General features: G+C 45.6%; 1 protein-coding gene across 6 annotated transcripts in view; it reads left to right on the forward strand.

Annotated features, from left to right (window-relative positions):
* Nucleotides 1–22,932, forward strand: part of XDH (xanthine dehydrogenase) — a 61,090-nt gene that overhangs the window by 21,786 nt on the left and 16,372 nt on the right. For all 6 annotated transcript variants that reach the window (XR_003794940.1, XM_029232266.1, XM_029232270.1 and 3 more), the window contains exons 10-24: nucleotides 790–882; nucleotides 1,466–1,617; nucleotides 2,867–2,960; nucleotides 4,578–4,687; nucleotides 6,811–6,995; nucleotides 8,393–8,567; nucleotides 9,965–10,048; nucleotides 11,867–12,036; nucleotides 13,654–13,777; nucleotides 15,465–15,584; nucleotides 16,066–16,162; nucleotides 17,142–17,266; nucleotides 18,248–18,381; nucleotides 18,792–18,879; nucleotides 20,118–20,204. Coding sequence is in view for 5 of the 6 variants with exons in the window: in XM_029232266.1 (XP_029088099.1) it covers nucleotides 790–882; nucleotides 1,466–1,617; nucleotides 2,867–2,960; nucleotides 4,578–4,687; nucleotides 6,811–6,995; nucleotides 8,393–8,567; nucleotides 9,965–10,048; nucleotides 11,867–12,036; nucleotides 13,654–13,777; nucleotides 15,465–15,584; nucleotides 16,066–16,162; nucleotides 17,142–17,266; nucleotides 18,248–18,381; nucleotides 18,792–18,879; nucleotides 20,118–20,204 (1,838 nt within the window). In the remaining variant the exon portion in view is untranslated. The remainder of the gene's footprint in view (nucleotides 1–789; nucleotides 883–1,465; nucleotides 1,618–2,866; nucleotides 2,961–4,577; nucleotides 4,688–6,810; nucleotides 6,996–8,392; nucleotides 8,568–9,964; nucleotides 10,049–11,866; nucleotides 12,037–13,653; nucleotides 13,778–15,464; nucleotides 15,585–16,065; nucleotides 16,163–17,141; nucleotides 17,267–18,247; nucleotides 18,382–18,791; nucleotides 18,880–20,117; nucleotides 20,205–22,932) is intronic.

The following is a 22,932-nucleotide window of genomic DNA, read 5'->3' on the forward strand; positions in this document are numbered from 1 at the left end:
TGATGCACAGACATTTCCTTCTTACCCTTTTCCATCTACAGCCCTGTGGGTGGGGCTGGGAGAGGTGCTGTGCTAACTGGGTCTGAGGAACAGAAGCAGGTCTGTTCGCAGAGGTTTCTTACTTGATTCACCAGAAGGACAGAAACCAGACACAGACATTCGGTCCCACCAAGCCACGCACCTTAAGAACTCAGACAGATATTGGGGACTGGGAGGCCAATCTGAAGTTTTCTCTCTCAGTCAATTTTCTTTTTTTGTCTGAATGTTAGACTTTCATATCATATTACTATTACATCCCGATTCTAATAATTGCTCCGGTACTGAAATATGCCCATTCTTAGCTGTGTAATTTGGGCGAGAAACTTAACCTCCCTGTGCCTCAGTTTCTTCATCTATAAACAGAGAAAATCACAGTATTTCATAGTGTTATTGTGAGGACTGAGTTAAAATATGTAAAGTGCTTACAAGCGTTCCTGACTTATTTTCATGCCCTTTTTCTAATATGGTGATTAAACACGCACGCACAGATGCGCACACGCACACACACGAATTCGAGTTCATCTTATTTGAATTCCGATGGGTTTTTCTGAGAGGGAAAGACAGCTTTCGGGCTGACTGTGCGGAAACTGCACTCTCACATCTCGTCCACTGCAGCCCTAATCACCCCAAGTCACCCACGGAGCATGTCACGATCGTGAATATGTCCTCCGTCCTGTGTGCAGTGGTGGGGGAAAATGCCCTGGCGATAAACAACAGACCTATAACTTGAGGCTTCTTGTTTCTCTTCAGGCATTGAGATGAAGTTTAAGAATCAGCTGTTTCCTGTGATCATTTGCCCAACCTGGATCCCTGAGCTGAATTCAGTGGAGCATGGACTGGAGGGTAAGGGGAAGTTTGCCTGAGCCCACAGAGGGGCTGGGACGCTGGAGGTGGGTCATGCGGGGGGATGACGAGTGCCAGGAAAGACTCCTCTTTGGCTCCCGCTGCCGCCTGCATTTTGGGGAGCCGCCCTGCATGGAAAGTGGGCACCCTCAGTGCCCTCCTCCTCGGAGCATCCATGGTAGGGTGCCAGCGGGCAAGGGGCCTGGGATTCTCCGTAGTTGTTCTCTATCCTGGCTGCATGTTAGAATCGCTCATGGAAATAGGGGGTAGGTGGGGGGAGTTTTGGGGTGCTTTTTAAAAAAAATGCCAAGACTTCACCCTCAGAGATCTGATTTTATTGAGTTGAGAACCACTGGTTTAGAGAAACGAGCACTCTGGTATTAGGGTCAACAGGCCTGGGGTTGAGTCCTGGCTCTTTTATTAGCTGTGTGGCATTGGGCAGGTCACTTGACCTCTCTGGGCCTTAATTTCCTCATCCATACAAGGATGTGCGTCCAGGTTTAGCCTTACTGGGGCTGCTGTGTATGGAAGTGCTTTCCGAGCTGTGACGGGGATCGCTGTCATTCCGAGTGTGTGTTCCCAGGTATCTCCTTTGGAGCCGCTTGCCCCCTGAACTCTGTGGAAAAGACCCTGCTCGATGCGGTTGCTAAGCTTCCCACCCAGAAAACAGAGGTGTTCAGAGGCGTCCTGCAGCAGCTGCGCTGGTTTGCCGGGAAGCAGGTCAAGTCTGTGGCGGTGAGTCCCTATTTAGAGGCCCAGGATGCACGTTTTCATCGCAAGGCGAGGGGCGCTAGTCTGGACTCTGCTGCAGACCCAATGGGTGTCAAACTTAAGTGCTTAGAATTGCCTGGGGTGTTTGTTGAAAATGCAGATTCCTGGGCCCCACCCTCAGAGCGTCTGACGGCAGGTCTGGAGTGGAGCCCACGGGTCAGGGTTTAACAAGCCCCACAGGTGTTTCTGATGAGGGTGGCCCGCGGGCCACCCTTGGAAGCACCCACGCTGTGACTCAGTCTTTACCCCTGAGGTTGGAGCCACCTGCCCCCCTCTTCCTGGACTTGGCCGAGGCTGCCAGCAGGTGAATGAGAGATAAGTTAGGGAGAAGCCGAAATAGGAAGGGGGACTGCCTTTCAGAGCTGGGGAGAGAACCAGAGGTAGACCCCCTGAGAGGAGGGAGAGGCCCACCTCTTGACTATTTGTAATGAGTCTTCAGACTAGCCCTCAAATTCTGGGTTTGCAGACGGCGTTCTCACACCTGGCGCCATTTCAGTCTCACAGTTGTTGATGGAGTTGGGAGAAAAGCTGGCCCTCCCATTCCACTGCTGTTGTTTTAAATTAGAACAAGAAACAAAGCAAAACAGCCTACTCCCATTCTCATCACCCTACCCCAGGCACCTGCCTCCTTTGATTACAGATAAGGAGACATAAACCCAGAAAACTGCTGAGTTCCCAAGCTCAGATGCAATCTACTTCTGGGAAGGATTTTTTTTTTTTTTCCTGGAACAACTGGTTTTCTTCCTCTTTTCTAATAATAGGAACGCTGTGTCTGATTCTCCTTACATTCTTTGCCAAGGAAGCTCAGTTAGAACACACTGTTCATCCTTAAGACTTCCTCCTCATTTTCCTTGATCTTTACCTTTTATTTCTTTTTTTACTAAATCTCTATGGCCTCTGTGATAAACCACAACAACCCTTTCAGAAAGAGTTTGGGTGAAATCGATCAGACAAACAATTTAAAGGGGCTGATCCCGGTTTACCAACAGGTAAATTTCAGAGCTGAGAGCCAACCCCAGGCACTGGAATCTCTTGCATGTTGCCCGAATGCCCAAGTTCTTACTGTGCTGATCCTGTGTCTCCACAGGGGTGGATAATCTCAGGGCTCTCCCTTCAGCAGGTGTCCCCCACCTTCTGTGTGTTCGGGAGCCAGCTGTGTGAGCAGGGCTTTCCTGGGGTGGACTCTCTCACACACTCTCTCTGCTTGTCCTAGTGCATTGGAGGGAACATCATCACAGCCAGCCCCATCTCCGACCTCAACCCTGTGTTCATGGCCAGTGGGACCAAGCTGACCATCGTGTCCAGAGGTGAGCTGCCTCATACAGTGGTCAGGAAAGGGGGCTGGGGATGGGGTGGAGTCTCACAAGATAGGTCACTTTCTGGAGAAGCAGAGCCCAAAGTTCAATGATGCAGCTTTCCTAAAGTTTGGATCCCTGGCAACTGCAAAGGGAGATGTACCCAGGTTGGGGACCAGGAGAGCTGGACCATCACTTTATTAAGAATTCACAATAGGACCTGTCAGCCAGATGCCTTACTTAGTGGTGTGTCCTGGGGCCAGAGCACACTGCTCACCGCAGCTGATTGCTGGGTTTTCCGAGAATCTGAGCATTTGTTAAACATGGCAGCTATTAAAACTTAAACTATATAACCTTACAATGAAATAAAGTATATTTAAAAACAAAGGTAATGGACTTATACACACTACCAAATGTAAAATAGATAGCTAGTGGGAAGCAGCCGCATAGCACAGGGAGATCAGCTCGGTGCTTTGTGACCGCCTAGAGGGGTGGGATAAGGAGGGTGGGAGGGAGAAGCAAGAGGGAGGAGATATGGGGATATATGTATATGTACAGCTGATTCACTTTGTTATAAAGCAGAAACTAACACACCATTGTCAAGCAGTGATACTCCAATAACTGCGTAAAAAAAAAAACAAAGGTAGTAAGTACTCAAAATTCACCATTTCCCAATTATTTTATTTCATTTTACAGTTGTCTATGCCCTTGAGGTTATTTCCATTTATTATATTTGTAGAGGGAAATGCTGCATAATGGCGTACTCCTGTCCATCTTTCCTCGTTGGAGGGTCCCCAAGACCACCTCTGGGTTTGATGACTCTTAGGAGGTCAAGGAAGCCTCACAGGACTCAGTGTAGAGTCTTACTCATGGCTATGACTTATTACAGCAGGAGGATAGAAAGCAAAATCAGCAAAGGGAAAAGATGCATGGGGCAGAGGAAACCAGGCACAAGCTTCCAGGGCCTCCTCCCAGGGGAGTCACACAGGACATGCTCAATCTCCCCAGTAATAAGTTGAGTTGTGACAACACATGTGAAGGGTAGTCTACCAGGGACACTTGTTAGAGACTCAGCACCCAGGGCTTTTACTGGGGGCTGGTCATGTAACTCTGCCTGGCACGTACCAGAAGTCCAGACTCCCAGGAGGAAAGTCAGATGTTCAGCATAAACCATATGATGTGTACAAACATTTCAGGCCCAGTGAGCCGTTCTTAGCAGGGAATGGTGGGAACTCTCCTGAAATCCAAGGTCCCAGAGGATAGCTAGTGGCCAACCTTGTAAGCAGGACTTTCAGAGGAGGGCAGGTCTGCTGTGTCAACTCTTTGCTACCCTCCTTCCAACATCACACTGAGCGATGTTGCTCTTTTAGCTTTACATTGGCCGTGGTAGGAGTATCTATACCACATAAACTAGCAAATGCTTTGAATCAGGGTTTTTTCTCAAAGAACTGATTGTTAAACAGTCACCAGCACACCAGTGCTTACGGATTTCAAATGGAGCGCCTTGGCCCCCGTTGTGCCAGCCACTGCCTCTGACTGTGGGCATCAGAGACCAGGATGGAGAATTCCACTGGTGGTCTGTCCTATGCTTTCCTCACGTTGGTCCCTCTCTGTCTTGCCTCTGTACAGGCACCAGAAGAACGGTTCGGATGGATCACACCTTCTTCCCTGGCTACAGAAAGACCCTGCTAGGTCCAGAGGAGATACTGCTCTCCATTGAGATCCCCTACAGCAGGGAGGTGAGATGCTGTCAGAAACATCCTGAATCACCCCTACTCCTGCCAGGCTCCAGACAGGGAGACCAGAGCCTGCCTCGGGAACCAAACTTAGCACCTCTTCACTTTAACATTGATGTTCTTGTCTCTGAACATTGCCTTTAACCAACCATATTACTCTCTGAGTAATATGGGGGCACAGGGCATAATCAATGAAACCAGAGAGGTAGATGTGTGATCCTGAGTGAGTCATTCATCTTTCTGAGCCCCAATTTCCTCATCTGTAAAATGGGCCCATGTTACTGACTGTGCAGGTTATTGTGAAGACTGAAAAGAAAGAATTCATAAGGTTCCTGGCAGATATCCAGGAGCTGGTGGAGATCACCAGCTAGTGGTAGTGACATAGTTCCAAGAACACATCTACTTGTGGAGTATCCCTGCCCCATTTTTCGTATGATGAAGTGTGGAGTTTGCATGCTGGGTAGAGAAGCTACCTGTGAGTCAGGTCCTCACATGCTGACCTTGGGCTTGACAAGGTGCTTTTTCCCTGACCTTGTCCTGTGTTGTCTTGGATGGATTTCTGCTTCACGAGAGGGTTTTCTGGCTTGTTGGGGGAGGTCTGGGCTCCTCTGGCCGCCTTGCTCTTGTTCCTTGGGGCCTGTGGTGTCTTGAGCTGGTGTGGTTTTGTCCTACACATTCCACAGTGGGCCTTTTAGAAAAGTGATCTGTGAGAGCCCGGAACCAGCTGTAAAGGAGAGTATTAAGGGTTTACCAGAGCTTGTGCTTTAGCGAGTGTTACAAGGCATGTTTTGCCCTTGCTGATTTTGACCTCCTTCATGAGAATGCTAATTAAATTAAAGCAGTTATATCCCTGTAGTGGTTTCTTAATGATTTTCCAGCCTGTCCTTATAGACCATTTTGAACAGGGATTCCCAGAGTTCTGGTATTTCACAGATCAGTAGATTTTGATTTTTTTTTTTAATTATGAGGTGGGGAAAGGAAGAGGAAACAGGCGTAGCACTGCCCAGTTTTTATTTTGCCAGGTAGGGACATTAACAAAAAACATTTCATAAATGAAAAGAGGTTTTAATACCCAGAATTAGGTCTTTCTCAAGAAAGAACAGCTGATGACCTGATGCTGACGCTGCATGAACCCCGGGAAAAATGTTGCCGTGGGCGAGCACAGTCCTGGGAGTGAGCGGCTGGAACCTCTGCTCCAGAACCGAGTTCAAGCTCTGGGCTGATTGCCCCAGGGCCATGTTAGACATCAGAAATCTAGACGAGCTTTCTCATTAGGAGGGGTCTCCGTGGCTTCTTCAACAAAAGCCTGGGGCCATTTTGAACCTCAACAGTGGGCCTCCTTGTTTCTCCAATAAACCTTTCCTTAAACCTCCCACCTCTGACATTCATCAGAACTTGTGGTGCCAGGGTGAGTTCAGACCTCAAGCAGAACCTGAAACAGCTGGTTCTTACCTGGAAAGTAACTCACGCTCTCCTCCTATCTCCAATGACAGAGATTGGCTTGGATCCGGGGGAAATGTATGTTCAAAGCACAAAGGCAGCTACTGTTTCATAGTGAGTCTTTCTTTCAGGAAACAAGATTTCTAACCATAGCCAGTAGACTGGTAGGAGACACAAGGCAGGGAGAGCATCTGCAGAAGCCACAAACACCTCCATCTGATGCTGGGTCTCAAACACCCTTTAGCTTCGCACTGTACCTGCTTGAGAGGTGGTCAGGCCAGTGGAGCCTTCAGAACAGCTCTGGGGAGGCCGGGTGGACATGATACCAGGCACCAGGATGGGGAAGCCGTGGTGGGGCTGCGGCAGTCTCTCAGGAGCCTTCGTGAAAGCACCTTGCCCCCTCCTGCTCTTTGGTTGAGAGCACCCAGTTCTCCTGTGTCCCTGATTTCCCATTTTCCAGACTGATAGGCAGAAATCCTGGCCCTTTCCCAGCTTCCAGGAACATTATCTGGAACTTCTCCTGAAAAGGTGGTAGTTATGTCCCGATCGTTGACCTCCACCACCAGCTCTTGGCTGCTCTGTGATGGCCTTGCCACCTCACCCCACCTTGTGTCCCTGCTTCAGGCTCACCATTTGCAGTCCTTGCCAAACAAGGTAGGAAACAGGTATTTTTCTGTGATTTTCAGGGTGAGTTTTTCTCAGCATTCAAGCAGGCCTCCCGCAGAGAAGATGACATAGCCAAGGTGACCTGTGGCATGAGAGTCCTGTTCCAGCCAGGAACCACGCAGGTAAAGGAGCTGGCCCTTTGCTATGGTGGAATGGCGGACAGAACGATCTCAGCCCTCAAGACCACGCAGAAACAGCTATTGAAGTAAGAGCCAACGGCAAAATAAAATTGCTCCTGGTGCTACTGATATTATCACTGCTGCTGCTACGACGATGGCCACCAGCAGTATTACCATTGCTGCTACTACCGTTACTACTGTAGCTGCTTCTACTACTACTACTGTGATTTCTGCTGCCACGGGTGGTATTACTTTAATCGTGTTGCTGCTGCTGTGCTACTATTGGCATTGCTACTACTGCGGCTGTTACTAATACTGTCACTGCCTGTTGCTGCAGCTACAACTACCGTTACTGTTGCTCCTACTGCTGCTGCTTCTACTACTCCAGTTGCTACAGCTGTGCTCCTCATATTATTTCTGCTACTACTATTACTGCTGTTCTCCTCCTACCATTACTGTTATTCCTATTGCTACCACTACTATGACCAATGTTACTGCTGTGGCTACCGCCACGGTTATAGCTGCTGCTACTACCGCTGTCTCTTCTGCTACTAATATACTATTATTGCTGTCACTCCTAGTATTACTACTACTGGTGTTACTGCTGCTGCTACTTTTAAAGCTGCTACTATTAACGCTGTTACTATTGCTGTTACTGCTGCTGTCACTGCTGCTACAACTATTACCATTGCACCTAGCACTGCTGCTGCCGCTATGACTACTAATAGCATCACTGCTGCTGCTGCTTCTGCTGCCAGTAGTATCACTGGTGCTCTTGCTATTACTACTGGTGCTTCTCCTATTTCTGTTATTACTTCTGCTTCTACTGCTATTACTATTGCTTTCACTACTACTCTTACTGCTTCTGTCACTGTTAGTGTTACTACTACTGCTATTGCTGCTGCTACTGTTACTGCTGCTACGCTATATTATAGCAACTGCTATTACTATGGCTACTGTATGGCAGCAGTTGTACCAAGCACTTTGCTGGCACTGTCCTATGTAATCCTCACAATAACCATATGGATAGATAAAGCTTAACTTTGGAGTTTGGTTCCTTGGTTCCAATTCCTGGCTCCGATACTTAACAGATGGGTAATATAAGTCAAGTTACTTAATTTTTCCATGTCTCAGTTTTCTCGTTGGTAAAATGAGTATAAAAATTTTCCCGACTATACCTTTTAATTTAGATTGAAAACGACATTTCATATAAATCACTTGGGACATTACCTAGTACATTATAGGAACTCAATAGATTGACCTATTATTATTTTTGTGGTCTTTAAAAAATTGTATCTATCTTTAAAAAAGAGAAAACTGAGGCTCAAGGAGGTTAAGTAACTTGCCTAAAGTCACGTAACTATAAGTATCTGAGCCACAGTTTGAGCTGAGGTTCATGACTCTAAGGCCCTGTGCAAACCACTCACACAATGGATTCTGAGAGCTGGGTGAGAGCGCTCTCACACAGCCTGCTCTCTGGCAGGTTCTGGAATGAGAAGCTGCTGCAGGACGTGTGTGCAGGCCTGGTGGAGGAGTTGCCCTTGTCCCCAGACGCCCCAGGTGGCATGATTGAGTTCCGGCGCACCCTCACCCTCAGCTTCTTCTTCAAGTTCTACCTGACAGTGTTGCAGAAGCTGGGCAAAGAGGACTCAGAAGATGTGAGTTTGGGGCCTGGGCAAGGCAAAGACTTCCTGCAGCACTTGTGTTTAGGGATCTGGGAAGCTGGCCGGGGTAGGAGAGTGCCAGGGACCAGGTGGTAAACGTTCCTCTCCTCTGGATGTCTAAGGACAGGGGAGCAGGGACCAGGGACACAGCCTAAGGAGCCACACGGAGATGGGAGCCAACTGGGTGGCTGAGAGGCAGAGCACTGGGCTGGGAGTCGGGGATGTGGGTTCTTGTCCTGGCTGTGTCATTACCTTAGGTGAGAACTTGAGTAGGTCACCACTCTTTCTATGTCTTAGCTATAAAAATCTGGGGGCGGGTGGACCAGATGATCCTTCCAGCAGTGTAGCTGATACAGCTGTGGTTGTGTAGTTAGAATGGGAATGTGATGTGATGAGAACGTGAGGTGGGGCTACTACAGCCAGGGGAGATGTGCATCCAGGAGAGGATGCTAGTTGAGGTAGAGTCTAACTCCTGAGATGGGTTTGCCAGCAAGTATTTATTTTGCACCTGTTACATCATAAGATTGTACTGTGTGCACTAGGGGTGGCAGCGGGGAGCCTAGTGTGGAAGAGAACGGGATCAATAAAGGTCAGCCTGGTGTGACGACTGAGGAGATGGAATGGGGGGTGGGGCACAAAGGAGAGAAGGCTTCACAGCTGTGGGTGCAGCAGAGTGAGATCCCTTTTAATAAACCTTTGTAATAGTTAATTTTTTCTGATTATGTAAGTAATAAATTTGTGGAAAACTTTAGAAAATACAGAAATGTATAAAGAAAAAATTAAAATTACTCTCAGATCTTAGATAAAGCCACTGCTAATATTTTTCCTTATTTCTCTCATCTTTTTCCTATGTTTATCTGTCCATCTGTCTGTCATCCTATTTGTCTGCTCCATGTCTCTCTCTCTTTCTATCTGTCCTTCCATCTGTCTATCTATATATCTGTCATCTTCCTATCTTTTGATCTGGATATATCATTTTCTAAATAGATTTGGTGTCATGCTGCATAGAGAGCTTCACGTTCCCCTTAATTCTGTTGAGATGATACTATTAGAATTTCCCCTACCACTAAATATTTCCCACAGAATTGAGGAGAAAAAGGATGACTTTTCCAGGAAGACTGAGGGAGAAGGATATTCCCAACAGAGAAAGCAACATGCATAAATGCAGGAAGGAGGGAAACTTTGGTTTGGTGTGTCAGAGGAAGTAGGGTGCAGGGGTGGGGGAAGAGAAGCTGTCAGAGCCCACGTTCAGATGTTGAGATAGATCCAGCCAGTACCAGGAGAGTAAATGAGGAGACGAGAAAGTTGTTACTTTTACCACTTGGGAACAACCAAGGATGGGCCCAATGATAGAAATAGTCATGATCACCTCTGTTATCTTGTCTCCACAGAAGTGTGGTAAACTGGACCCCACCTATTCCAGCGCCACCTTACTCTTTCACAAAGACCCTCCGGCCAACATCCAGCTCTTCCAAGTGAGTACAGACTGTATGTAGCTAATATCAGTGGCCCTTGCAGGGCACCTCAGATGATGCTGACCATTGGTGAGTGACCGACTCACATTGTATGTGGGTGCTTAAAGCTCCTTACCATTGTGCATAAATGTCTAGTGAAGGAAATGGGAATTATATTAATGTGAATGAAGCCATTTCCCCCTTTGCTCACCTAAATTTCTCTCTTGGGATTCCTCTCATCTTCACCTGCTCCTTAAAAAGCATTTTTTCCCCATTTTGTTTTTTTCTAGTTCCTCTGCAGGGCTAATGTGCAAAGCTAGGAGTTCTCTTGAGCATGTAAAGTAAACAAAATTTTAAAAACCCTATTTATATCAACAGTAATTTTTTGAGAGGTATTAGTTAAAGGGTCAGCTGTAAATGTTTTGGATTTTTGTGGGCCACATAGTCTCTGCTGCAATTCCTCAACTCCATCATTGCAGCACAAAAGAAGCAAGAGGCAATACATAAATGAATGTGTGTGGCTATGCACCAATAAAACTTTATTTGTAAAACCAGGGAGTGGGGGCTTCCCTGGTGGCGCAGTGGTTGAGAGTCCGCCTGCCGATGCAGGGGACGCGGGTTCGTGCCCCGGTCCGGGAAGATCCCACATGCCGCGGAGCGGCTGGGCCCATGAGCCATGGCCGCTGGGCCTGCGCATCCGGAGCCTGTGCTCCGCAACGGGAGAGGCCACAACAGTGAGAGGCCCGCGTACCGCAAAAAAAAAAAAAAAACCAGGGAGTGGGCCAGATTTGGCCCATTGTCGATGATTTGTAGACCCCTGCTCTAGATTGTAATGGTCCAAAGCATAAACTCTGGGCCTGACTGCCAGCACTTGACTCCAAACTCTGCTATCACATAACTGTGTAACCTTGGACAAGTTACTTTCTCTCTCTGCCTCTTGGGCAAGTTAGTTATGCCCAGTTGCAAATGTGGCTAATGAGGGCCCCTGTTTCACAGCATGGTTTTGAGGATTCAATGGGTTAATAAAAGTGAATAGCTTAGGTAGTTCCTGGTATATAGTAAACTCTCAATAACTACTAGCCATCATTATTATTACTTTGAAAAAACACACAAAACAGTGTTTTATTATAAACTGAATACGTTTTAGAACATTTTGAAAAATGTAGAAAAACATAAGAAAATAAAAATCACCCCAAATCTCACCTCCAAGAGAAAATCATTACTATATGTTTGTATACTTCTTTCCATTTTTTCCTATGCATATATGGACATATCTGTACTATATTTATAACATTTTTCCACAGAATTTTGAATCATTACACACACATACAATGTTGTATGTCCTGCTTTTACACTTAGCATGAGCATTCTTTCCTTCTAATTAAAATTCTTCAAAACTATCTTTTGACAGTTGTGTGTTATTCCATCCTGTGAGCATAGCATAGCTTATTTACGCAACTCTCAACAAATGGACATTTAGGTTCCTTGTTTTGTTTGCTCCTGCATATAGTCAGCCGTCATCTGTGGATGTGGAGCCCATGGATACAGAGGGCCAACTGTACTGCCCCATTTTATGTAAGGGACTTGAGCATCCGCAGATTTGGGTATCCATGGGGCGTCCTGGGCGGATGCCCGTGGCTGACTGTATAGTGATACTGTGACCACTCTTCTCAATGCCTTCTTACCTGCCTTCTGTTTCTTTCACCCTGTTCCCTGCCTGCCTCCTCCATTCTCACTCCTCACATTTGCTTTGGCCTGAAGCTCTCCATGGCTCCCTGGGGCCTCTAGGGGAACAGTGTCCTCTGCAGCTCAGCCTGACTGGTGGCCATGTTGTTCCAGGAGGTGCCCAAGGGTCAGTCTGAGGAGGACATGGTGGGCCGGCCCCTGCCCCACCTGGCCGCGGCCCTGCAGGCCTCTGGGGAGGCTGTGTACTGCGATGACATCCCTCGCTACGAGAATGAACTGTTCCTCCGGCTTGTCCTCAGCACCCGGGCCCACGCCAAGATCAAGTGCGTGCAGTAAAAACACTTGGGAAGGGGGGTGCAGGGGACACCTGCCAGGCCCTGGAGATGCCACGACGACAAGCCTCCTCCAGGGCCTCCCAGTCCAGAGAGGAACACAGGAACTCTTTTTAAAACCAGTCTGGAGAGAAACAGGAGACGTGAGGGGCTCAGGGGTGCTGGGAGGGTGGGGGGATGACATTGGAGAGATAGGCAGGGGCCAGATCAGGAAAGCCTTGGGGTGCTGAACAGGGACACTACACTTGGCCAGAAAAGCAATGAGGAGCTGCTGAAAGGCCTTTCTTAGATCTTCACTGTGGATATTGGGCTAAACTTCAGTGCAAATCTTCAGGAGAACTTGAGTCAGCACCAAAGGGAAGAAGGAGGCCTTAGAGTGCCTGGCATTGACGTCCTATTCCAGTGCTTAGCAACCTGACCTTGGCTTGTGTGCTTAAGCTCTCATTTTCTCCATAGGGTACTTTTGTGAGGATCAGTGATAGTGTCCACAAAGGACCCAGCAGAGAATAATCACTTGTACCCATTTGTTGAACCTTGAGAGCCCAAATGGCAAGAATTTCTGCCTCGATGATGATGGTGATGATAATAAAAACACTCACGTCACACAATATTTGCTGCAGCCTGGTTTAAAGCATTTTACACATGTGGCCTTACCTCTTCCTCGCCACAACCCTATAGGCAGGTCATATTATTATCCCCATGTTCCAGATGAGGAAACTGAGTGGTACAGCAAAGGCCCTAATGTGCTGAATCTGGATAGGTATTAGCTGTGATGTGGGTGTTGGAGCTCTCCAGAGTAAATGCTTTTCGGTTCTCTTGTACTTGGAGACCAAAATAGGGCACTGTACAAGGTCCATAGGGACAAACGTGTCCTATTCATCTTATATCTCCCACAGCACTCAGCACAGTGGCCTCCACGTGGTAAGCATTTAATCAGCATTTGCAAAATAGGATAGGATAGGATAGGATAGGAGGTAGAAAAGGGAAGCGTTAGGGTGGAGGAAAAACTGTCAAAAAGAAGACAAAGTTATCCAATTGGGTAATGGGTCTTTTTTTTTTTAAGATGAAAATGTTTTCCTGTTTAAGTTCATGGATCCCTGAATTCTATCAATAGACCCTTTGAGGGTATAGACCCCTGTTCTAGCTGATAGTATCTGTTCTCCCTATGAAGGGATGGAGGGGATTAGATGGGGAACTACAAGGAGCAAGATTTATAAGATATAAAAGTATAGCTGGGCTTCCCTGGTGGCGCAGTGGCTGAGAGTCCGCCTGCCGATGCAGGGGACACAGGTTCGTGCCCCGGTCCGGGAAGATCCCACGTGCCGTGGAGCGGCTGGGCCCGTGAGCCATGGCCACTGAGCCTGCACATCCGGAGCCTGTACTCCGCGATGGGAGAGGCCACAACAGTGAGAGGCCCGCGTACAGCAAAAAAAAAAAAAAAAAAAGTATAGCTGAAGATATTTTAGAAATTTTCTCTATTATACAGTCTTTTGGGAAAGAATGATTGATACACAGGTAGAAGCAGAGCATAGTTCATCAGTGATTCAGGTGACAGGTCTTCCGCTTGTTTTCCTCCCTGGCCCCTCACGTTCCTTCTCCTCCTTGCAGGTCCATTGATATTTCAGAAGCGGGGAAGGTGCCAGGCTTTGTTTGCTTTCTCTCCGCTGATGATATTCCTGGGAGTAATGAAACTGGACTTTTTAATGATGAGACAGTCTTTGCAAAGGATAAGGTACATCTTGGATTTTTTTTAAAAAAAATATGAAGTTAGTGGAATGAGTATTTAAGTTTTAATTTGTGTTTTTTCCTCCAAATCCCTGATCTTGAAAAGATTATATATTTGCACATATCACGGCCATCATCCAATTAGCCAGTATTCAGGACAATCAGCAAAGGGATAGAATATGCCTGGTAGCACTTTTACTTTTAACTTAATGTTTATTTATTTATTTCATCGATGGCTGCAGCTTGTACATAGTATAAGACGTAGTAGGATGACTCCATGCCAAAGTGGCATTAAAAAAAGGCCTGTGACTGTATTTTAACAAACAATCAGGTTCTTAAGTGTACAATATTAAACTCCTTTATTAAAAGAAAATAAAAATACAATAAACAAACCAACCAGAATAGGAATTACAATTACAACACCACCACTATGTGTATTGATAATTCACTTACATGAAAGTTTATCTATTGATTTCAACCATATATGGAGTTCTGCCAAAAAAAAAAAAAATTCCAAACATTCAAGGCAGCTGCTACAAAAACCTATATACTCGTAGGATAGTTGTCAGTCATTGTATAATTCCAGTACAGATCAAATGTTGCAAATTGGAGGTTGATAGATGTTGCTGAAGGACAAATTCAACTTATTATTAAGCTAAAAGTGAAGGAGGGAATGAAAAACTATAACCCTGAGACACAAGGACTCTAAAAGGAGAGCATTTGATAGAAGACAAATTGCTTTACAAACTTCAAGAGCCTCTAAGACCATAACTAGCATTATGGTTAGTGAGAATCAGCCAGGTTCAACAACCACTAGGCTAACCAATTAAGTCAAGAGCTTAACTGGGTCCTGAAGAGGTAATTATCAGAGACAAGACATGTTAAGTATTGGTTCCTATTGTCAGAAATCTCATCTTCCAAAGTGATGAGTTGGACAATTTTTTTGTTTATTTTTGGAAGGATGTTGGAAAAAAATTATCCCTGAAGGAGATCCGTAAAGTTTCTATAGTAACTGAATTTATTAAATGAAAAGAAAACAATAATCATTAATTATTCTATAAATCTAACAACCAAAAAAACTGGTTTATAGGTCATCATGTCTAAGAACCAGTATTGGGGAATGACCACTTTGGGGCATCTAGGTGAAATATAAGACATGGTTGCTGCCTTTGAGAAACTTTTGGTATAAATCTGAGAAACAGAAGATAAAAGAGAGTAGAGTGGTAGAAAGAAAATAAAACTGGAAGTCAAGGGTTAAGATTTAGTCATGGTCTAGTAGTGAGGCAACTGTGATCTTGCCATCTGGGTCTCCATCTCTTAATATGAAGAACAAGGGTGTTGGGGTAGATCTGAGTTGACAGATATACTTCATGGTGCCGTGCTTTCCATTCTGCTGCTCATGGCAGACATCACTAATCAATCACCACATTTCATCCTGGGCAGCTTCTCAAGAGGCTGCCATCAGATACTAGTTATCTCCAAGTCCTATTCCAGTTCTACTGATTCTAAACACTTATGAAGAAGCACATAACCCCAAATAGTAGGATAAGAACATGAAGAGGCCTCAGGACATTCCTTAAACGTGCCTTAAAAAATTATGGGGGCGAGACTTCCTTTGCTTTTTTGAACAATCAGAAATAATTTGCTTCATGAGGAGCATGTTATGTTCTTTAACCATCTGGCTCTGCTCCTAGGTGACTTGTGTTGGGCACGTCATTGGTGCTGTGGTCGCCGACACCCCAGAACACGCACAGAGAGCCACCCATGGAGTGAAAGTCACCTATGAGGATCTTCCAGCCATTATCACGATTGAGGTAACTGCGGAATGGGCTGCCTGGAGATGGGAGATAGCTACCTGTTCCTGGAGGCACCTTTATTAGGATCCTCTAGAGGAGATTCAAACAGCAGGTGGAATCTGACCAGATAAGTTTTTAAATCTCCTCCAGCCTGCGATTGTGTGGTCCTATGAATCCTTCCCCATCATGATCCTAGACTCAGTCCATAAATGGCCAAGCTGAGTTCTTCCTTCCCAATTTCAGCTCCAGCTGGTTCCTTGAGGGATTCTTTGCTTTCCTCAAGATCCAGGGTTGTATGCCTATATCTAATGTAATAGAGAAATAGGACACCTTGGGCTACAATTGAGCTTTAAGTCTATATAAGAAACTTACAGAGATGGCTGTGTGACTTATGTGGGAAGAGAGAGGTAATAATTCCAAGAGCTTCTCTTCCCCAATCCCTTTAAGCCACCTTCCGTCCTTTAAAGCCAAGTCACTGAAGCTTCGTTTTAATCCTCAGGATGCTATAAAAAACAATTCCTTTTATGGATCTGAGCTGAAGGTTGAGAAAGGAGACCTCAAGAAGGGGTTTTCGGAAGCAGATAACGTTGTTTCAGGTATGGCCGCATGATGCAGCAGTGGGAATGGGGTGGCCCTGGTTTATGAGTTAAATTCAAGAGCTGTACCTGAGCCCTGGAGCAAGGGAGTGATTTCCTGACATTTCCTTACAGAAGAGTCTCTCTGTTGTTTGTAACAAAATACTAGACAGGTGGCTGGGAAAGAACTTCAGCATCTTAATCTCTACTCTCCTGTCTCTAGACTGGACATACCTAAGTGGTTCTGGAGACATTATAATGTGTTGGATTTGGAAGACTGTCTAGGGAAGATAAGGGTCACAGATGTCTCTAACACAATATTGTAAAGCAATTATACTCCAATAAAGACTATAAAAAAAAAAAGGGTCACAGATGTCTGACCAGTCTTGGGTCTGCCCAGCCTCTGGCTACACAGACGTCTGGTCCTCCCCATCTGCCTGAAGGCAGTCTTCACCCATCTCCAGCTAGTGCTCTCTCCTCTCCTCCCCCTTTCCCTCCCACACTGGGAAATTAGGTCCAGAGCTCTCACCCCAGAGCAAGGCTGCCTATCAGCCCCCTTTGGGGATGGTTTTCTACATTGGTTTCTGTACATCACTAAGTTACTAGTATGCCAGCTATACAGCTGGACTGACAGCTTGGGGTCTGGGAGATGCTGTTTATTTTCAGCTTCTGAATCACATCTGTTAATTCCTTTTTTACTTTTTCCAAAATTTTACAATGATAGTCTAAAAAGCTTTCATTTCCGCTGGCTGCAGCAGGAAGGGAGCTTCACACCTGATGCATTTCAGTGTCGTTCTGATCTCTTCGTTAGTGTGCGGGGGTTCAGCTCCCAGATGGCTAAGACTTTGAGACCCTTTTCCATCCCAGTTGGGGAACTGAAAGGTTACCTGTGAACAGCTGGTAACTGCACAGGGCCCTGCATGAGTACATTCTCTCCTTAAGCAAACTCACCACCTCTGCAGCATCGGGCTCACTGTGGGGAGTCTTGTTGCTTCTCCAGGCGAGTTGTACATTGGTGGCCAAGAGCATTTCTATCTGGAGACTCACTGTGCCATTGCTGTCCCGAAAGGCGAGGCAGGGGAGATGGAGCTCTTTGTGTCCACACAGAATACCATGAATACCCAGGTAGGTGTCCGGTGGGTCAACAAGGGGCCGGGGAAGAGGGAGACATGGGCTGATCCAGGAGGGGATGTGAAGATAGTGGTTCGAAGCCAGGCCCTGTCACCAACAAGCTGGTGTCATTGAGCTTGTTATATAACTTTCTCATCTATAAAATGGGGCCTGCCCAGGACGTTGTAATGATTAGATGAGTTTTAAAACTTGGATAGAGCCTAGAAAAATCTTAGCTTTTATCATTCCAGTGCTGTATTGCCTTGGTCAGATCATATCTGGCCTCAGTTTCCTCATCTGTTAAATGAAGGGGTTGTGCTAAGTGAGAGCCATGGGGACCACTACATTAGCTGCAGTGGCTCAAGTGTTCCTCATTTCTCTATTGCATGTAATAGGACAGTGGTTGCCAGTGTTTTGGGCAGCTGGTCTTACCCTCATGACCCACCAGTTCCTGGCCAAATGGAATGAATTTTGGCTCTGAAAGTAGGCTGTGAACAGCTGCTCACCCCTCTGGTCAAAAATGAGTGTCTAGGGGCTTCCCTGGTGGCGCAGTGGTTGAGAGTCCGCCTGCTGATGCAGGGGGCACGGGTTCGTGCCCCGGTCCAGGAAGATCCCACATGCCGCGGAGCAGCTGGGCCCGTGAGCCATGGCCGCTGAGCCTGCGTGTCCGGAGCCTGTGCTCCGCAACAGGAGAGGCCACAATAGTGAGAGGCCTGCGTACCGCAAAAAAAAAAAAAAAAGAAGAAGAAAACAAAACAAACAACAACAAAAAAAAACGAGTGTCTGAATTCAGTGCACAGTGACTGATGTGCGCCAGACCCTGGCACCACTACCCAAGGGCTGCCCTGGGACAGGAGGGGGATTCTCGAATCAAGGAATTTCAGAGTTCATAGCAGTAATTAGGCTTCTGTGTGTCGGGTAGGCTCTGGGTCAGGCCTGAAGTAAGTCCAGGTGGCATATGCATTCACTGGGAGTATTTTGTTCTTTTGCCCACAGTCCTTTGTTGCAAAAATGTTGGGGGTTCCAGTAAACCGGATTCTGGTCCGAGTGAAGAGAATGGGAGGAGGCTTTGGAGGGAAGGAGACCCGGGGCATCGTGATGACTGTGGCTGTGGCCCTGGCTGCATACAAGTGAGTTCCCCCAGTGGGCTCTGGGAAGAGGAATAAGGCTGCCTCTGCCAGGAAGGCTTCCTGGATTCCCCCCTTTGGGAAGTAGATTCCCCTTGCTTCAAATTTTCACAGCCCTCGGTTTTTAGAACTCGTGGGCATAGGGGTGAGGGCAACATCACCTGGTTCATTGTATTCAAATGCATGTGTCCATGTCCTATCTCTCCTACCTGTGAGGATCCCAATGGCAAGGACACACTCCACACCCCATACCTCACACCTGGATGTCCCCCACCTTGTCCAGCACAGTGTCTAGAGAGCGAAGCAGTGCAGTGTACCAGGTGGAGAAAGAAGGCTTCCTTGCTGTTTTTATCCCTGAGACTCACAGGGCTGGGCTGTTGTAGAGGTTTCTCACACTCTGGTACCTCCCCCAGGACTGGCTACCCGGTGCGCTGCATGCTGGACCGTGATGAGGACATGCTGATAACTGGTGGCAGACACCCCTTCTTGGCCAGATACAAGGTTCTAGATGTCGGGGGCTGTGCCGGGTGGGCAGTGCCCTCTGCTTAGGAAACTGGGGATAAAGATTCAGGGATCCTGGGATACACTCTGACTTTTGTCATGACTGCCTATAGAAATTCAAAGAAGGAATAACAAGGAGAGAAATTCAAATCAACCAACAGCAACATAGGAGGGTGATCCTGGGGGAGGCTGGCAGGCCACTTCCCAAGAGATGCCACAGGATGCTGTGCGTGACGTCTGTGAATTTGCTGGGGTCCAGATCTGGTCCTTGTCCACTCAGGCTCGGAAACGTGATTTGTCAGCAGATCTGGGGTAAATCCATCCCACAGGATGGCCTCATGTTAATGTGTTTACAGCCTGATGTCAAAGTCAGAATGACCACTTAGTAATCTCCAATGAGAAATACAACTTTCCAGGGGCCTGGTCAGGTATAAGCTGTTAGGGTGCCTGCTCGGCCAGAACATGTATGGCTGGGCACTACCCAAGTACCCTGTGGGACTGTCCCTTTTCTGGGCTTCTGTGGATGACCAACTACTGTTCTGACCATGCATCCTCCCCTCTACACACCAGTAGAACCTTACAGGTCCCAGTCTGGTGCTATAAACCTGGGAGCCCTCTGTCTCCACAAGTTGGCTTTGAACATCTCCTCTTTGGCCTCTTCTGACTTTAGTCCATGATTTAACTCACCAAAAGGGATTGCATTTCTCTTATTCCCAAATTTTTGTGGGCTCCAAGAAAGTAACTTGGTCTTGTGGGGTTTCAGGTTCCTCGCTCATGAAATGGCCTGTCAGGGTTTGTTTAGATAGTTTACACGAGGTTGGGGATGTGAAAGCACTTTCATGCTTGTGCAAGGTGTAACTTTTGCTGTCTTCTGGCCAAAAGCTGTGAGGGAGTCTCCAGTTTCTCTCCTAGTTTCTCTTCCCAGCCCTCCCCTCCCTGACCTATCATGACCAGTGTTCTTTCTTCTACCTTCTCACTTCCGTTGGTAGAACCAGAAGCCAGGAGTAGGGAGGAAGAAGGAGGAGTGTAGGGAGAAGGGGTGTCCAGGGTCCATCACTGGGGAGATGTTGGTTTCTCTCTTCTTCACCTGTGAGGTCTGGTGATCTCTTAAGTTTGACTTTATTTTGTGGTGGGATGTCTTATTCTTTCTGTTTTCTCCAGGTAGCGTAAGTGGGAGGAGATGGCTAGAGACAGACAAAGGAAGGGGACAGTTGAGAACTCACTCTCCTTTTTTTCAGGTTGGCTTCATGAAGACGGGGAAGATTGTGGCTCTGGAGGTGGATCACTACAGCAATGCCGGGAACAGCCAGGACCTCTCTCTCGGTGTATGTAGGACGTGCCCTTGCATCCGGGGTGACTGGGAGGTCACGGGTGTGCCCCATAGCATGTTTGCACACGCGGGAATAGGCCTCCTCAATTCTTGCCTGTTGTTGCAATAGCCTCCTACTTGGTCCCCACCTTCAGGTTCTCCATCCTTGGTTATTCTCTAAAGCATGGAAGTGATCATATTACTTATCTGACTAGAAACTCATCATTCTGGTACAGGATATTTTGCCAAGCAAGTAAAGTTAGTTACAAAACTTTATGTATAGTATGGTGACATTGAGTGCATGAATGTAATACTAATTTGTGTGTGTGTGTGTGTGTGTGTGTGTGTGTGTGTGTGTGTGTTTAATGATATGCATGACAAAAGTCTGATAGACCATACTCCAAACAGTGACTGGGTGGGATTAAGGGGGGGTACTAACTGTCATTTTCTATATTATGCATTTCTGTGATGTTTGAATTTTAAATAATGACTTGATTTACCTTTTTAAAAATAATTTAATTGAAATATAGTTTGCATAACATAAAGTTCACCCATTTGAAGGACAGTTGACCTTTGAACAGCGCAGGCATTAGGGGCACCACCCCCAACCCCACAGTCAAAAATCTGTGTTGGGCTTCCCTGGTGGCACAGTGGTTGAGAGTCCACCTGCCAATGCAGGGGACATGGGTTCATGCCCCAGTCTGGGAAGATCCCACATGCCGTGGAGCGGCTAGGCCCATGAGCCATGGCCGCTGAGCCTGTGCGTCCGGAGCCTGTGCTCCGCAATGGAAGAGGCCACAACAGTGAGAGGCCTGCGTACCGCAAAAAAAAAAAAAAAAAAAAAAATTCTGTGTATAACTTTTGACTCGCCCAAAACTTACCTACCAATAGCCTACTGTTGACTGGAAACATAACCAATCACATAAACAGTCCAATAACACATATTTTATATGTTATATGTATTATATATGTATTTTTACAATAAAATAAGTTAGAGGAAAGGAAATATTCTTAAGAAAATCATAAGGAGAAGAAAATACAGTACTGTACTATATTTATCGATACTGTAAATTTACATAATCTGTTTATAGGATGAACCATCTGTCTGTAAGTACCTACATCAATATTATCTTATGTGATACAAAACACTGTAGATGTTATTTGAATTACTAACACTAGACATCAACAGTGAAAAGATAATGTGAAAGAGAAATTCATGTTTATTTACAGATACAGTGATTCATGCATTGATAACGAAGAAGCAGCAGTATGATTGCTTTATGGTAGCCCAGTGTCATCAATACGATTGCTTCAGGATAGCCTAGCCTATACACTAATGAATGAATCGTTATGAAATTTTTATGACATACAGTAATTTTTATGGCATATAGTATATGATTACAGTCATAGACATAATATAGTACTGGAAACACGGTTACATTTTTAAAAACCCACTTCCCTGTGATGATAGGCTGAGAGGCAGTTTCTCCAATTACAGGAGAGGGGCATACTGAACAGTAATATAATTCTCTGAAAGCAAAGTTATAAAACAGTAAGAAAACTAACATTATTTTATATTTAAGATCACTTACGTTATACCTATGTAAGGATAGACTAATATCTACATATATCCTATGCATTCATGTCATACCTTTTCCTTAATTTTTTGGTATTTCTAGCCTCTTCAGTTCATCTGTGAAATTTTTCAAATTGTTGCAAATCTCCAAAATAATGTCCAATATCTTTATTGAAAAAATATGCTTTTAAGTGGACCCACACAGTTAAAACCATATTTTTCAAGGGTCAACTGTTTTACAATTTAATGGTTTTAGTACATTTAAGGAGTCAGGCAACCATTATTGCAATCCAGTTTTTTTAACACTTCAATCACCTCAAAATTATCTCTTATGCCCATTTGCAGTCACTCCTATTCCTACCCCTCAGGCCCAGACAACTGCTAATCTACTTTCTGTCTTTACAGATTTTCCTTTTGTGGCCAATTAATATAAACGGAATCATATACTATGTAGTCTTTCTTGTCTGGCTTCTTTTCTCTCAGAATAATGTTTTTGAGGTTCACCCGTGTTTTAGCATGGATCATTCCTTCATTCCTTTTTATTGATGAAGAATATTCCATTGTATGAATAGACCATTTTTTGTTTTCCATTCACCACTTTAAGGACATTTGGGTTGTTTCCAGTCTTTAGCTTTATGGATAATGCTGCTTTGAACCTTCTCATATGGCATATATTTTTGTCATTTTGAAAATTAACCAAGTTACCTTGGTGGTACTACCTTTTAAGTTTTTTAAATCTTAATTTTATAACCATATTAGTTATATATGCATAGATTCTTGTTAAAAAAGAAGTCAAACATTTCAGGAGAAGCAGAAGTTCCCCATTATTCCCACTTTGAATGTGCTAAGGGCTTCTCTAATTGGCTCAATTAGGAAACGTTATACTTCAGATCTAGTGTAGGAAGCTGTTCAAAAAAGAAAACATTTCTGGTAGTCTCACCAAATATAACACTTGCTTCTTGGTGTTGTAGGAAAATCAGGTTGAAAAAGATATAGGACTTATCCCCAAAGATTTTACAAGTGTTAAAATTCAATCCAGCAAATATTTATCAAGCCCCTAGGGTGATGACATATAGAAGAATATGGCATTGTTTCTGCCCTCTAGAAGGTCACAGTATGGTGGGGGAGACAGATAATAAAAGATAAAATGAAGTACAATTGACAAAGT

This window comes from Monodon monoceros, unplaced genomic scaffold (genome assembly GCF_005190385.1).
Source record: "Monodon monoceros isolate NGI ecotype Baffin Bay Population unplaced genomic scaffold, NGI_Narwhal_1 Super_Scaffold_19, whole genome shotgun sequence".
NCBI classification, from domain to species: Eukaryota; Metazoa; Chordata; class Mammalia; order Artiodactyla; family Monodontidae; genus Monodon; species Monodon monoceros.